The sequence below is a fragment of the Simochromis diagramma genome, unplaced genomic scaffold, assembly GCF_900408965.1.
Source record: "Simochromis diagramma unplaced genomic scaffold, fSimDia1.1 OVJJ01000466.1, whole genome shotgun sequence".
NCBI classification, from domain to species: domain Eukaryota; kingdom Metazoa; phylum Chordata; class Actinopteri; order Cichliformes; family Cichlidae; genus Simochromis; species Simochromis diagramma.
In genome coordinates, this window is record NW_024387287.1 from 1,270,294 (window position 1) to 1,287,648 (window position 17,355).

Sequence of the window (17,355 nt, forward strand, 5' to 3'; positions counted from 1 at the left end):
AATGAGATATCGCGAGAACTAAATGACAATCTCGTGAGGTCATGTGACTGTCTTTGTATCTTATCAGCTGCCAGTACAGAAAACCAGAAGAGTCATGCGGATCAAATAAACAGTTTTGTGCTTCAATAATGAATTGTGCAATAAAATATGCGTTAATAAATGCATTTGTTAAAAATGATTTTATTATTTAATAATTAAATTAAAAATGAAAGCACTATTTATAATTCAATATTTCAAAATTGATTGAATATTTCAAATTGAAAATAAAATTCACAAACAAAGAATTAAACTCTCAATAAAGACATCTTTTCAAAAACGATTTTTGAATTCCAAATTAAAATATAGATTTAACCTGGTGCTTCCTACCTGCCAACCGTTTTTAGTATTGTGATATTTCGCATGTTTCTTACAGTTTGAGGCAGATGCAACTATAAGAATCAGCACTGAGCCCTTACATTTCTATACAGTGTTCAAGTGATGACTGCAACCTACAGCCTTTAAAATCATGATTAAAATGCTGTCTGTAAACACATCAGTCCATCACTTTCTAATACTTAGAGTATCAGAAACTAAGACAGAGTTATTACAATGATAGCTGTCATTTGTTATTCCTTATATAGGAGCTATATGTGAGTCTCCTTTTTTTGGGGGGGGGGGGGGGGGGGGGGTTAATGAGGTTGGTTTGGAACACTGTATTTGTGCACAACTGTGGGGCATTCATCATTAAAAACAATCACAAACGTTATGTGGTGGTGACAGGAATAGATATGCTCTGCAGGAGCACGGAGGAAATTCTATGATGACATTTATGCTTGTTAAACATGAAGCTCATACAATGATACTACAGTCTGAGTTGAAACAATTCAATTCAGTTTTATTTATACAGCACCAAATCACAACAATCCAAACAAATTTAATGCCCAGTAATTCCTTTAGTTTGCGAGACATGAACAAGGTGTCCTGGTCAACCAAACATTTCACTGTATGTTGTACTAGCTATAACTACATGTGACAAATAAATAAAGAATTGAATTGAGGATCTCTTTCGGGATACCGACTCGGTAGAGGACCTGAAACAGTGCCTGTGCCATACACTTTGTGGAAATGATGTGCACCAGCAGTGCTTCAGGATATTGTGTTGCACATCCAGGACACATCCTGAATGCAGTCAGCTGCATAAAGAGGACATGATATTTCCCCCTAAAGTATTAAATCAAACCCAATGTAAGGTCAAAGGTCTTCACTTGTTTGTTGAACTAAAAATGGAATCTGGAATTCTTTCACACTGTGTTTTGCTAATGGCATGTTATTCACCATCACCACCAAGTCATGCATATCAGAGTAACCAGGGAGGATATTACATATTAATAAACATATAACTTTTTACAGGACTGAATATAACATCATTATGTAAAAGTGCAGAGCCTCTGTGCTTTATCTGATAATGATGTGGAGTACTTCTCACATCACACAAACAAAGGTCGCAATCATAAAGTCCTGGATTTGTCCATCTTCTGGAGCAGGCCTACAGTGGAGATTAGCTTCAGTCTTCCTGATGTTTCTGAAATGAAGTCGCTCTCAGTGGGCCAACAGAACAACAGGACGGCTGTGATGAAACAAAGGGAGGAAGGTTCTGCAAACCTCTGAACCCAGGAAACCCAGTTTGGTCCTGATGCCATGAAACTGGACACCTCATTGCCAGTTATCAGTCACTTCAGCGCAAAGAGCAAAACTAGAAAAAAAACTAAGAAGTGTTGGTTTTGTTCAGTCTGCTCTTACTTCACACATTGATGAACCAGGAAATGATGGGATGGATGTGAGTTACTGGCCTCAATTCAAAAGGGTTCATACTATGATACTCAGGAGTGGGTCCTTCGCTTTTAAGCTAGAGTGTAGGGCCCAATGTTTGTGTTGTGTTGGCTGCTGCACTCTGCTTGTACGTCATTTTTTTGCAGCCGCTCTACGTGTACTTGTCATTTTCAACTGTATCTCTCTGACTTTGTATCCTCTGCAAGAATTTGTGTTGCATTATGTTCAAATGTTTAATAAAAACATGTATTGCTCCTTTATAAAGAAGAAAGCTTTCCAACTATCCTGATTAGTGAAGAATGTGTCATTTATGGATCTAAAGCCAGTTTCCCATTAGTAGAGATTAGATTAGATTAGATGAAACTTTATTAATCCCTCTGGGAAATTTAGTTTCCAGTAGCACAGCACCGACAGAAGTTGCATGTTACAGATACAGTAAGGGGAATGAGAGTAAGGATATAAGCATAAATATACCATATATACACATATATTAATACAGAATATATAATATAATATTGTCCATAATGTCCAGCAGTTTCTTTAGTGTCCTTTTCTCTGCCACCAGAGTGTCCAGCTTCATGCCGACCACAGAGCCAGCCTTCCTGATTAGTTTCTCCAGCCTGAATGAGTCATTCTTTGCTAGCTGCTCCCCCAGCACACCACAGCATAGAACAGTACTCCAGCAACCACCACTTGGAAAAACATCCTCAGGAGCTTCCTGCGGATGTTAAAAGAGCTCAGCCTCCTGAGGAAGTACAGTCGGCTTTGGCCTTTTTTATACAGCTGCTGCGTGTTGCATGACCAGTCCAGTTTGTTGTCCACCCACAGCCCGAGGTACTTGTATGTGTTGACCACCTCCACCTCCTCTCCCTCTATCTGAACTGGCAGTGGACCTGGTCTGGACCTCCCGAAGTCCACAACAACTGTTGTTATGATTTGGTGCCGTATAAATAACACTGAATAGATTTTTTCTCATGTACAACTTTTGACATAAATATACTTCCATAAACCTTTGTCTCCTGTTAACAAAGTGTGTGATTACTCACAGATTAACGCCTATGACAAATTACTTGGTTGACTGAAAGTAATACATTTAAACATGTTTAATCCAACCTGCAGATATGGACACTTAATGTTACGCTGCTCAAGTCTTGTAATTAAGCTGATTTTTAAAATTAATATATACTTGGACACACACACACACACACACACACACACACACACACAAGAATAAATCAGATCAAATCATGCCTAACATACATAACAAATCATTTGTGTTGCCTGTCTGAACTCTACATTCCTAAGTTAAGTAAATATTTCCTATGTTACCAAAAATATTTGTTATTAGCTGAAAATGTCAAGTAGTGGAAGAATTTTTTTCAAATCATTCTATTAGGAAAAGAATCAGGAAAAACACTGTTACAACTCAGTACACTTAAAACTGTATTATTGTAAAAATGCAACATCAAATGGACTATTGTCACTGCTGCATATCTTTGACACGTGGATTGAAGTTGAAATCATTTAAAATATTTTATATTTAAATTCCAGAACCATATTGGATTGTGTGTGTGTGTGTGTGTGTGTGTGTGTGTGTGTGTGTGTGTGTGTGTGTGTGTGTGTGTTGGGGGCACTCTCCGCTTTCTATAAATGTAATGCTAATACTAATTATTTTCATTGGTGTATGACTTGTTTACAAATCAGTAAGCTACACTTTATTGCTTCGAGCATTGCTGGACATACAAATGAAACTCAGGTCATGAGAATATTTCATCAATTCAATTATCTTAAAAAATGAAAAAGATTTTATTTATCCATATCAGATTTACATTTCATCACATGGAAAAAAGCTAATTTCTTTACAGTTACATTCAAAACATCAAACATCAAGAACAAGTTAAAAAAAAGAAGATCTACTCAGCAGAGGAACAGACTTGTTCCTGGGATGGTCACTGAAGACAACAGACAGAAATTTAACTCACGTTAGTTTGAACTATGATACCCTGAACTCAATAAGGAATTCAGGACCATTCATTTAGTATTCACTTGCATTCTATCTTCTTTGGCTGCTTGAGAAATAACTGGAAATCTTGCTTTGGGACCTCAAAGGAGACAAAAGCGAAGCTGGAAAACAAAGAAAAAATGCAAAAGGAAAGTTTTATATGTCAGATGTCGTGTTCATTTTATTATTTAAAATCCTTTTCGTTACTTAAAAAACATGACATCAAACACACAACAGGATGACACATGGAAAAAAGTTTCCAATTTCGTTGTACTGTTGTTCTATGTATGACTGTGCAATAACAATAAAGAGTTATCTGTATCTGTCATGTGTTAAGGCGCTGACAGAAACCAAAAAATAAAAAACTAAACGAGAACTGAATATTCAGTTTTGCGGGGTGGGTAAAGTTATATGCCCACAGTATATTGTGAAGTGGCACCATATAAATAAAACTGAATGAATGAGAATGATTAGTCACAAGGTAAAGCACACTTTTCTAAACCACAGGGATTTACCTTCAGGTTGTTCTTGCTGCTCCTCAATCATAACAGGAACATCAGGAGCAGAGACTGGCTGACCTATCAAGCCATCCAACATGTCTTTGTACTGCTTCTTGTGGTTAGGACGAATAAACATACCAAATCCTTAAGAAAAGGAACACAAGAAAGTCGTTTCAAACCACAAACATTTACAGGAAGATGGCAGAGAACATCTCATGATCTGGAAGAACACTTACTGACAAGAAGGCCGAAGTTCTCATCTCTCTCAGTGAATAAGTTCACTGCTGTGGTCACCAGTTTTTCATAGTTGTCTGTGTTTTTGTAGGTGTGAATAGCCTGAAAGAGCTGTGTCGATCTCTCTGCCCCAAGAGCTTTTTTCACATCAGTCAGAAAGGTAGTGTGGACTTCATTCTTTGATGTAGAACCTGATCAACATAGTTTTATGCTTAACCACCACTGACACACATTACATGACACAAGTTTTTTGTATGGGTATGTATCAAGTAAACAGCATTACTCTTTGACAAAAATGCAGCATGATATGCAGAGAATAGGTGAAAACATCAGCTACAGGTAGACCGAGCAGTCAGCTGAGACTGCAAGACCAGGCTCACCAACCTGTGCACTGCCTGGATTGATTACAAGAAGGCCTATGACTCAATGCCCCACACCTGGATCCTGGAATGCCGAGAACTGTACAAGACCAACAGGACCCTAAGAGCCTTCATCAGAAACTCAATGGAAATGTGGCGTACAACACTAGAGGCCAACTTCAAGCCCATAGCACAAGTCACCATCAACCAAGGTGACTTGTTGATCTCCTCTACCAAGGAGATGCTCTGTCCCTGCTGCTGGTCTGCATAGGCCTGAACCCCCTCGTGAGATCATTGGCTACGGATACAGACTACAGAACGGAGCAGTTGTCAGCCACATCCTGTACATGGATGACATCAAGCTGTATGCCAAGAATGAACGAGACATCGATTCACTGATCCACACCACCAGGATCTAAAGTAATGACATCGGAATGTCGTTCGGACTGGAGAAGTGTAGTTGGATGGTAACAAAGAGAGTTAAGGTAGTCAGAACTGAACAACATTGCAGACATAGAGGACAGCTACAGGTACCTGGGGATCCCACAGGATAATGGGAACCATGAAGAAGCTGCTAGGAAAGCTGCAACCACCAAGTACCTGCAGAGGGTCAGGCAAGTCCTTAGGAGTCAGCTGAACAGTAAGAACAAGATCCGGGCTATCAACACCTGATCAGATAACCTGCTGGGATAATAAGCTGGCCAAAGGAGGAGATAGAAGCCACTGACATCAAGACCAGGAAGCTCCTGACTGGACAGTTTCACCCCAAGTCCAGCACCCTGAGGTGGTACGCTAAGCTAAGAAAAGAGGCCGGGGACTGTGAGTGTCAGCACCACAGTCCAGGATGAGACAAACAAAAGCCAGAACACTCCACGGTATGTACCACCAGCAGATAGAGGAGGTAGCTGACATCCAGAAATCCTACCAGTAGCTGGACAAAGCTGGACTGAAAGACAGCACAGAGGCACTAATCATGGCAGCACAGGAACAAGCTCTGAGCACAAGATCCATTAAGGCTGGGGTCTATCACACCAGGCAAGACCCTAGGTGCAGGCTGTGTAACGATGCCCCTGAGACAATCCAGCACATAACAGCAGGGTGCAAGATGCTAGCAGGCAGGGCATACATGGAACGCCATAACCAAGTGGCCGGCATAGTATACAGAAACATCTGTGCCGAGTATGGCCTGGAATTCGTCTTTCATGTTTAAAATGGAATATTGTGTTATTCTTCCAAAATTCTTCCTTGACATTCTTTTCTAATCCATGTATCTCACACACATTTCCAAGAACAAAATGAAGAGCGTGTTTCATACCGTTCTGCAGCATTACAGTCTTCTTCTCATCCTTGGACAGAGTGTGATCAGGTTTGTATCCACAGCCCTTCCCTGTCAGCTCCTGGCAATTTTCATCAAACCTCTTTTTGTGATGTGGGCGAACAAACTGGTAGAAGCCTGTGACACAAGGCAGCAACAGCAGTCAAACAAACTGTTTTGCACTAACACACTGTTAATGTGGTGCCTGATACTGAAATCATGACTTTGACATTGATATTATTCCTGTGTAGATATCAAGACTAATAATGATGACAGTTATGTTGAGTTTTTCAAAAGTAACGTTGGGTGAGGTGTTCTTACACTACTGTGAAAAAACAGGGCAAACTACAAAGAACGATTCTATTATTGTAGAGAAATCTCTGTAAGACACAAGGCTGAAAACTCATACTGACCGACTATGATCTGCACTGTATCTAAATATGGCAATGTTCATGGGCAATCATTGACTGCAAGAGATTTTCACCCAGTTATTAAAAACAATCTTTATTTAAAATTATGTTGGTTTGTCTAACTACTTTGAGCTTCTGAAAATGCATGTTATAATTTCTTAACAGTTAAAGCAATACTTAAACCCTTTGAATTAAAGCTTATCTCATCCTTACCATGTGAACAGAGACACAACTTTTACAATTTTGCACTGTGCTCGACCACAGTAAGTTGTATATCAAATGAAACAACCTGAACGTTGCAGTTTAGAAAATGTGATTTTCATAGAAACCCTGCTTGTCAATACATTCTGCACATATTCAAACTATCGTGCTGTGCACGTTTTAAAACATACTAATTATACATATTAAAATAATTTAAAACACTTTATTGAAAAGAGTGCAAAGACTTTAACGGATTTGTAAATAGTTGCACTAGTTAGACACATTTTACAAAGAGCATAAAATGACTAATCATAAATTGAGGAAACGTGTTCTGTAGAGTTCAGTCGTCTGCAAAGCAGGTATACTTTATAGGTGGCAGCGTACTGTCATTCTTCAGTGTTAACTATGTGTGGTATTTTATCGTTTTAATAGCAGTGTATTGCCGTACCTTCTAGTATCAGTACACAACATGCAGTGCTACCACATGCAACACTGAGGCTCAGATACGAGTCTGAATGTTCAGGTCGCTTTGTGTTTATTAGAGCAGAAGATTTACCATGGAGGAGACTCTGAGTATTAGTGTCTTCACTTAAAATTGCTGTCTCAGTCAGCAGGTGATCCAGGTTGTCGGTCTTTTTGTAGGTCTGCAGAGCCCGTATGATGCGGTCAAAGCTGACCTGACTCAGGGACTTCTTCATGTCCGCCAGGAATTTCTTAGCCCTGCTCGCCTTTCCTTCTTCAGACAAATCCTCAGAGACACTCGGCTTCTTCAATAACCATGGAGGAACAGATAATCTCAGCAGCAGTGTAAATTCAAAATGATGTTAAACAATCTGGTTCAAAGTTCACTGCCCTCTGTTACACATCTCTGTACGTCTACAGGTATGTCATCTGGACCAACAGCTTTTCTAGTTTTCATCCTCTTCACATCATTCTTACTAATTGTCTGCACTTTCATCAGGTGTGTGCACCATAGGTTTATTAGATAAATATTTGCTTAAAAGTTCAAATTCAGTTAACAGCAGGCCACAGATAAACATAATTATCCCAACCCTTTAAACTTTAACGATTCATCCCCAACTTTCAACAGTCAGAAAAGATGTTTTCACCGAGTCCAGCTGTGTGTTGTTTAGAACGCCACTTACCTGTTCTTGGACCAACTTGATTTTACGTTTTCCACCCCGCAACTCATCCTCCATCCTCTTATTGTATTGAAGAGACAGTGTGGACAAATGATTTGCCTTCAAAAGCAAAACAAGTGGAAAATGTGGTATTTAAACTTTTTTGTTTTATAGTGTAACACCCCACACACACGATGTGAGTTAATAAAACGAGCTACCTTTTCCTCTCCCATGGTAAAATCACTGTCCTCTCCAGTGCCGTGGTTGCCTTGCTCCAAAGCATCCAGCAGGTTGGCTGGTCTCCTCTGACTGTCCTGCACCTCATTCTCATACTCAAGGCAGATCCTGGCCATTCCACTGGCTCCACTGTTCTCATCTGATCACAAAAACAAGGGTTAAAATTAATCAAGGACTCACTTTAGAGTAGCTGTAGCTGGAGATTTTAAAACTAGTGCTTCCAGCTGTAGGTTTAGGATTAACTGGCTCTTAGTTGAATTTCTACCATTTATTATTGAACTCTGTGTTTCTACTGTAGTTTTTCTACATTTCAACTGCATAATGAATTCTAAAGACACTCCTGTGAAACCCTTTGCTAAACGTATCTAGTATAGCAAAAGAACACCTTCATCTTTAATAGCAAAACATCAAACCACATCCATCATCTGTGTACTCACTGAGTCTCCTCCTCTTCAGGCTGGGAAGGCAGGTGTCCAGCACTTTGGCCTTCTGGGTGTGAGACGTTTGTGAGGAGGAGCAAGAGGTGAAACTGGAGGACTGAGTGTCTGATGAACACACAGTCGCACAGCTGTCTGCTGGAGCCTTCTTCTCAACCACAGGCCTCTTAAATGTATAATGCACAAACTGTGAGTATAAGCTGACAACCTGAACTGTAACCAAGTGTCTACACACCTTTACTGCACATGCAATGAATGAAAACCAGATAAACGATATGTTAGTAGACATTTATTATGAAAGTAATAAGGTTGACATGGTGTTAAAAAAAAAAAACCCTTATCTTCACCTTTATTCCACAGAAACTCACAGAAAACACTTGACATCAAATTATATTTCAGCACGATGAACAGTGTCATAGCCATTAGGGGTGGGGGAAAAAAATCGATACTGTGTAGTATCGTGATATTTTGTTTGCTAATAATGTATCGATACAGGGACAGCAGAAATCGATATTTTGTTACAAACAATTTTTTGTTTGCTCTCTTGATCAGCTCCTTTTTCTGAGCAAGAATCCTGACATTCCTTCACTGTCCAAATGTGTTTAACTTTTTTTTTGGCAGCAATAAACATGACAGTTTACTTATTTTAATTTAAGACATGTTTTATTTTAATTAAGTTTAAAACTTTTTTTATTTAATGTAAAATTATATTTTGTTTTAATTTACTTTCAAATTCTTCAGTTGCTGAATGGGCTGCATAGTTTTCATAAATTGCATAGTTCAGAATAGCTATAATTGTACCAGATGGTTGCATTCAGTTAAGTTGGACTAGACTGTAATATAAACCGTTCAGTTTTTCAACAATAAAACTGACTGAAATGAGAGAAAGACTGAGTGTGAGACTTTGATATTAGATAAAATGAATATTGATAAAGTTTACCTTTATGTACAGAATTTGAATATCGCAAAATATTTTAAAAAATTGCAATAATATCGTATCGTGCGTTAAGTATTGTGATAATATCGTATCGTGAGTTGTATGGTGATTCCCACCTCTAATAGCCATTAATGGAAACACTCCAGGTAATTATTCACTTTTTGTGTTTTAAATCAAAAAGTTTTCCATTTTTTCAGTGCTTAAAAAAACAACCTTCCCTCCGGATCAGAATCAGTACTATGAGCTGGTTCTTTAACAAAACTGAATAATGCAAGAATTTGCTGCATTGTATAAACCGTGCAGGTGCGACAACTCACCATTTTTTGTGCAATCCTGAAGAACTGTGAGACATCACGGACCACGTTGCCAAAGCTGTCACAGAGGCGCACATACGACCTCACCCACGATGGAAGCTGAGCCCGGGCATCGGCACTTTTAAATCTGTGGGGAAAGTTTTCCTTTAGTTTAACAATCTTTTTTTTTTATCATCAATAAATAATAAATAAGGTGACCGAAGCACTTAATTGAAGCTTGTGTGCTGCTGTGTGGTATAGTGGAGGATGTTCCCTCTGATGTGATGTTACTGAAGTAAACCAGCTCTGACCTCTGATCACACAAGAAGATCGCTCCATAGTCTTCCTTGTGACGAATCACTCTACCGATGGCCTGATTCACAGCTCTGAAAGCCTGCTGTTTGTACCAGTCTTGCCCTGATAAGTACTGTTTCCACGCACAAAGACAGAGAGATCCAACTACCGTAATACGACAGAGCAACTTTTTAGTGTACATCAATAGTTAATTTTCTTTCACCTTGAGCCCTGGAGCTTTCTTTCGATTCATCTCATCCAAAAATTGCATTTTCAGGATGACTCGAGGGTCGTTCTTTGGAGGGAAAGGAAGGCCAGTGATGATAACACCCCGACCATAGGTGTCTGCAAAATCCAGACCCTCGCTCGCCTAGCACAAGAAGATATCATTACAGAACGGCTATTTGTGTAACCCTACACTAACATGAAAGAAAATCTGTCTATGCATCTTCTTAAATGTTTATCCAATTAGTCCCAGCATCACAGAACAGGAGGTAGCGTGCACCCTGGAAAAGCAATAAAACTGCTAACAAAGAGAGACAACCATTCACACTCATGAGCCATTATTACAAAAACATTGTGTAGTTATGCAGTCTGTCAACAAAAGAAAAAAAAAATGATGTCACATCTTTGGCACCCTTGTCCTCTCGTGTCAACATGTCCTTTGAATATCATATACACGTGTGGTCAGAGGTTTATTTGGTATAAAAGTCATGATTATTTGGGGCTTTTAATGATTTCTTCCAACTGCTTTATTCAGGGTGGAATGATGTTACAGCACTCATCTCTTATGACTTTCACAAAATTGAGTGCACAACTTTAAATTAATTGAGATTTTCTCTTATTCGCACTGGGTCAAAAGCATAAACTCAAATATTAACATACATCTGCTAAAATCTTTCATAAAGTCTTTTAACTTGATGAGGTCAAGGCCTATAAACTCATTAGTGATCATGATCCATTACAACTACAAGATTTGTCTGGATTGACAAATACTCAGAACAATATGAAAATCCAAGGAACTCAGTAATGAGCTAATAATGAGAACTGTAGATTTATGTCAATTGGAACATTTCTGAACTGCAAATTCCAAGATCATCAGTTCAAACAATTTTAAGTAAATACAAGTTACTCAGATGTCTCACCACTTTATCAAGCTCTGGAAGGAGACTCAAACGGTCAGCCTCAGATTGAGAAAATAGCATATTCAACACCAACAGAATTTGCAGCTGCCCACACAGAGAAGCCAAATGATTTCTGGAGAAAAGTTTTTTGGACAAACAAGACAACGACTGTGTTGTTGTTGACAATGAGCAGGTAGTCTAAGGAGCTTGGAAAGAAAAGTGTCTGGACTTCTTTAAGTTGCTTGAAGACGTTTCACCTCTCAGCTGATAAGCTTCTTCAGTTCTAGGGTCAAATGCTTTTCTTTCCAAGCTCCTTAGACTATGATAACCTGGATGACTTCACAGACAATGAAAACTGGACTGGACGAGTAAAAGTGAGGCCTTCAAACCTAAGAACACCGCGCCGATTATCAAGTATACAGAGGGATGATTTGCCTGTTGTACATTCATGCTCACGATGAGTGTACGTAAACTTCTGACTACAACTGCATACTCACTGTATACAGCTGAAGTTTTGAGGTGAAACATGATAACAGAAAACATTTTAGGACTTTTACAGACTTCATGGACAGCCTCCTCACCTTCCCTCGACACACAGCAAAGAAGGATCCTCCTTTGGATGCTGGATCATTGACTTTGCCGTAATAACCATCAATAACCTGGGAATAGACAGAGGCTAAAGTTTAATCAGATCTTTACTTTTTTTTTCTTTTTTTACTATAAACAACTTAGGAAATATTTTTAGATGTGAAAATGTGAATAGAGGGGTTTACAGCCAAGTGATTAGATACCTAAAAAAAACACTCACGTCATTAAAGGTGCCCTTCCCTTTAGGTTCAACAAACATAGGCTTTATGTTCTCAATGCGGTTTGCATGTCCGTTAGCCTGGTGATGACACACATGCAGGAAATGATTTACAGCAGCATCTTAGATTGTTATAAATGATTCATTTGACTGCGGAGTAACATAAACGTAACATAAATAAATTGGTTCATACAGGTTACAAGGCTTTTGACTTAATGATTAACTCTTTTGATATCTTTACATTCTATTTTTTAATATGCATTTCTTATGTATTTCTTGCACACTTCAGAAAGCAATTCTTAGCTTCTAAATAGTATAAGGAGAAGTATTTATGTAATTGAAATAATGATGAGAAAATAAAAAAATGTTAAAGCGATTTGGAAGTTTAAACTATGCTTAAAATCATGATGAAGTAAGGTCACAGAGAGAAACAGACAGGGAGGATGGTAAGGTGTAGTGATTAAATGCCAACAACAGTGATTGGATGCCACAATGGGTGTGAGCCCAGACATCACCTCAGAAGATGTGACATCCAGGAAGAGAGGTGGGAGAAAGGATAACCAAGTATAATACTGTAGTGCAGAACAAATAAAGGGTTTTCCATCTGTCATCTAGAAGATGAGCAGTTAAAATAAAATAAAATAAAGTAAAATAAAAAAATTGGATCTCATAGTTCACAGTTGAAAGTTCCAGCAGAGACGCCAGAGGGATCAACTGCTGCCCAAACTATGGACTTACAATTTGGCTTAACATTCTTTGGTTCTTTCTCTCCTCAAACCCTCTCCTCTCAAAGATCAGAAGAGAATCAGCATTAGCTCCGAGTAGGTTAACTGAAAAAGTATAGTTCAAGTGATTTGATTATTTGGTTTTATGGTCGCAGAATCTGATCTCTGCTTTTTGCAGATGATGTGGTTCAGTTGGCTTCACCGGGTGATCGCCTCCAGCTTGCACTGGAATGGTTTGACTGAGAAGCGCTGGGAATGAGGTGCTGATTCTCATTCCCAGCGCTTCTCAGTCAAACCATTCCAGTGCAAGCTGGAGGCGATCACCCCAGGAGGAGGAGTTTAAGTGTCTCAGGGTCTTGCTCACGAGTGATGGGAGAAGGGAGCGGGAGATCGACAGACGATTGGTGCTGCGGCTGCAGTGATGCGGACGCTGTACAGGTCCGTCGTGGTGAAGAGAGAGCTGAGTGTAAAAGCGAAGCTCTCAATTTACTGGTGGTCCCTACCCTCACCTACGGTGACGAGCTGTGGGTACTGACTGAAAGAACGAGATCGTGGATACAAGCCGCGGAAATTGGCTTCCTCCGAAGGCTGGCTGGCCTCTCCCTTAGAGATAGGGTGAAGAGTTCAGCCATCCAGGAGGGGCTCAGAGTAGAGCCGCTGCTCCTCCACATCGAAAGGAGCCAGCTGAGATGGTTTGTGCATCTTACAAGGATGCCTCCTGAGTGAGGTGTTCTGCACTGCAAGGCTACTCAGCCCCGGTTTTTCGGGTAGGCAGAGTAGACATCGGGAGGCTAAGAGGCAGTTGGAACTGGACGAGTCCCCTCATCAATTGGCTCCATCTAAGCTCTCTGCAATTTTTAATACTCGTAGGCTCAGAGACTGGACTATTTAAACAGAGAGACCTGATCCAGACTTCCTGTACTGGGGTCCTGGTTCCACAGGATGTGTGACACAATTGTCACACATCCCATTACCTCTTATTGGCTGCTGACAAGTCAACCAGTAGCAGAAGCATTGGCATAGTCGTCTGCATATTAAATTTCCAGTAAATTGATTTCTAATTTGCTAGAAAATACAAAATATAGTTCATGGGAAAAAAAAAACCATCAACATAAAAGTCACTAGAAAAGCTAAAAACACCACGCCCAAACTATTATTTCTTTCCTCAGGTGACTCTGCTGACTTTCCACTTACTTTCCAGAATTCCAATGTTTTTTCCATTAAAGGGAAGGAAGGGAAAAATACTAAGAGTCCGTGAGGAACCACACGGCTGAGGTTAGCTGAGGAGAGAACACAAGTTACAAATATATGTGAGTATAACTTACAAATATATATCACAATCAAAACAAAGATTTCACACTCCATATACAATCCAACATGGTAGCACTTCCTATGATAGCTCAGCAGTAATGTGGTAATAACGAGACATTAAAAGCCAAGAATGTAATAATATGGAAATAGCAAATTACTACAACTTAATCACCAGAATAATATCTAAGCAGTTTTTATTTTTTACCTCGTATCAACATTGGTTATAGGCGAGTTGTGGTAACGGGCCAAAATTGGGTGTAATAACATAGAAAAACGTATGCCTATGAGGCAAAACCAATTAGTTACAGTAATATACTGGCAATATGATATATATCATATATGACATATACCTGCTAATAATAAAATTCCTATATCTGTGCATCTGAATATGTATATACTGGCCCCTCACATTAACCTTATAATAACAAAGCAATAGTAACTAATGGTTAAAAAGTAGGATACTCTGTATTATAATGCTGGATTTTAATCCTGCCTTGTGTTCACAACCTTACTCTTTGTTTAAAGGTAACAATGTAAATATTATTTAATGTGTCGTATTAGTACACCATTAAACAATCTGCACAATCTGTGTGTATACTTCCTATAATTAAAAAAACAGGACAGAAGAAAAACATGTCTGTGTGTTAAATGTAAATGTTAGAATCATGTTATGGTTATTTTTTATTACATCACTGGCAAATAAATTTATGGACAGTCCTAAAACATTAATCCTGTTCATATAGATGTATTGTTGTCAGCAGTACAGACATTTCGTCACTCTACCAGGTGACTGTCTCAGCTCAGGTTTCCCCAACCTTATAAACAGTACATTTGCATAATGACTGAAACCAGCAGCACTGGGGAACAATGAGCGGTCATGATTGTCTTGACCACTGATCAACAACCAACGACCAAATTAACACGAGCACCATCATTAAAATAGTGATAAAAACAATTGCACACTTGTCTTCAATACTTTTGGCAATATAGTGTAGAAATAGTAATATGTTATATGTCACAGCATCAGCCAGTATTAGTAGTATTATTAAGTCTAATCAATATATTGCTATTCTTATCAGTCATTGGTTTTGCTTCATAGGCACAGGTACAAGAGTACCTTCTGTTTCCACCTTATGACCCCGTTATTGCCAAGCTTAGTAGAAAGTGCTACTCTTAAACACAATATCAAAAAGGTAATAAGCAATATGACATCACCATGAACAACAGAGCTAAAAGTTAACAATGTTGGTGATGTTAGCACAATCAAACGATTTCCATGCTGTATACTGTGATCTTACCAACGGTGTTGCCTAAAGACGCCATGTTTTCAGGAACAAACCTGCCACACAAATTTACAGTTTGAGTTTAGCACTCAAGTAACAACTTCAAAGTCAGAACCAGTAAAATATATATGAGGTAACATATAAAAAAGGAGCTCTTCCTTCCCACTCTCACCAACTGCTACTGCTAAGGGATTGTCTGTGTCATACAAATAAGGCAGATCAGGCAGCAGGACACCGGCCCTCGAGGCCTGGAGTTCCCCAGCCCTGTTTTAGAGCATCATTGTTTACTGAGCCACAACAGCTCTTATCTCCTAGTGACACATCCTCCATGAATTGAAAAGTGTATGGGTGCCTCTGAGGGACATCTCTCTAACACATTACACCCCCTGTTTTAGCCCTCTAAAGCCTAGCCTGTCGCTGGCATCAGACAGGTTTTTCAACATCTCTAACTCCTGTAACTCCTGTCCCATCTGTTCAATTGAAAGACTTCGTGGTTCCTGAAAGCAGCGATACAGTGATATTTGGGTCATAACGTTAAACCCAGGCACAGTGCTGCAGCAGTCCCAAAAGACTAATGTTGGTTGAGAGAAGAGAGAGGGAGTGAGTGTGATGAAGCTCTACAGAAAACTGACATTTTATTGGGCATCTGGGTTCTTTTTTTTACCGTTTTGCTGTTTGTTGTTTTCTGTGTTGTTTGCTGAGATTTAGATGTGGTGCCCTGCCTGGGATTTCCGTAATGACCCTAATATAACTGAAAAAGGTGATACTTTCAGAAACTGCTGGATTTTTTGGATTGCCCCATTGTTTTGATCTAAAAGTCTGACCTAAACCCTACAGGAGCGCTCCCACTGGTTTTAAGGGGTTAACAAATCAGGGTTTTTTTTAATTTAAAACAAACAAACAAACAAAAACTGTCTAATGTCTTACAAATGAATCAGCACTATATTGAAAGGTTTTTCATAATAAGATAACAGTTTCCAGTTACAATTTCGATTTAACCAAGAGTTACTTAAACTCTTATCAACCAAACACGTTCTATGGAACAGGAAATAAGGTTGGATTTTTTTCCTAGGATTTTTCATACATCTCCCTGACCCGGTTCAGTATAAGTGTTATGTATCTCTTTATTATGTATCCTGCTGCGACACTGATCTTTCCTTCTTGTGAATGTGGATCTAATAGCTCAATGCCACTAACAGCCTTTATTGTCCTTGTTGTTGTAGGACTCATCTTCCTGCAAGGACAACCTGTTGTCCAACCACAGACAGCAAGCTTGTTTCTGTTTTTCCTCAATTCCCATTTCTCTTGTACTCCCTTCATTTTTTGTGTGTATCCTGAAATATCTTAGCTACTCATGTGTTTCCAGAATGCTTGCTAGCTTCCAGGTATCTCTCTTGTATATCCTAACCATAAATCTGGTAGTTGGGTTTTTTATTATTATTATTATTATTATTATTATAGTAGTGTTTCCTTGCTAGCATTCTAGAATTACAATAAAAGGATCTCCTTTGTCCTGGTGTGACTGCCTTAGTAGCTTCTTTTTTTGTTTGCATTGTCACCTTGTCCATTGGACTGGTTGTGACCAAGGCTTGAACTTACAAACACTTTGATTCCCTCAAAAGCTTTAAACTCATCACTGGTGTTCTGATATACTGAACACTGTAGTGTTCTGTCAGGACAAGAAAGCCAAAGTGGTGCTTTCTTCATCAAATCTAAAAATAAACATAAATTAAAACGTACCAAAGTATGTGAAAAATTAATAATGTTAATAATGTTAATAATGCCTTTAATACATTAGCAAGGAAAGCTGTAACTATGATGGAGAAAAGAGACGGCAGTTCTGACCATGTCTGGTTTAATGTAAAAGGCAAGTTGAACAGGTGAAGGCTCAGCAGCACTTTCAGATTTGCATCTATGAGAATGTCTGAATAAGTAATAAGTTTAACCTGCTGTTCTGT

At 39.0% G+C, this 17,355-nt stretch overlaps 1 protein-coding gene across 4 annotated transcripts in view; it reads right to left on the reverse strand.

Moving 5' to 3' along the window:
- Positions 1–3,600: 3,600 nt before the first annotated feature.
- rtel1 (regulator of telomere elongation helicase 1) overlaps positions 3,601–17,355 on the reverse strand; it is a 41,277-nt gene continuing 27,522 nt past the window's right edge. The window contains exons 18-33 of one of the 4 annotated variants that reach the window (XM_040003769.1): positions 15,413–15,453; positions 13,998–14,083; positions 12,082–12,159; positions 11,855–11,932; positions 10,373–10,519; positions 10,167–10,282; positions 9,880–10,003; positions 8,626–8,791; positions 8,170–8,327; positions 7,976–8,071; positions 7,387–7,597; positions 6,220–6,357; positions 4,548–4,736; positions 4,327–4,455; positions 3,860–3,933; positions 3,601–3,761 (exon numbers count right to left, since the gene is read on the reverse strand). In XM_040003769.1, the coding sequence (XP_039859703.1) occupies positions 3,863–3,933; positions 4,327–4,455; positions 4,548–4,736; positions 6,220–6,357; positions 7,387–7,597; positions 7,976–8,071; positions 8,170–8,327; positions 8,626–8,791; positions 9,880–10,003; positions 10,167–10,282; positions 10,373–10,519; positions 11,855–11,932; positions 12,082–12,159; positions 13,998–14,083; positions 15,413–15,453 (1,828 nt within the window). In that variant the 3' untranslated portion in view covers positions 3,601–3,761; positions 3,860–3,862. Of the gene's footprint in view, positions 3,934–4,326; positions 4,456–4,547; positions 4,737–6,219; positions 6,358–7,386; positions 7,598–7,975; positions 8,072–8,169; positions 8,328–8,625; positions 8,792–9,879; positions 10,004–10,166; positions 10,283–10,372; positions 10,520–11,854; positions 11,933–12,081; positions 12,160–13,997; positions 14,084–15,412; positions 15,454–17,355 lie in introns of all 4 variants that reach the window. The other 3 variants (XM_040003770.1, XM_040003768.1, XR_005691863.1) reach the window with 3 other exon arrangements.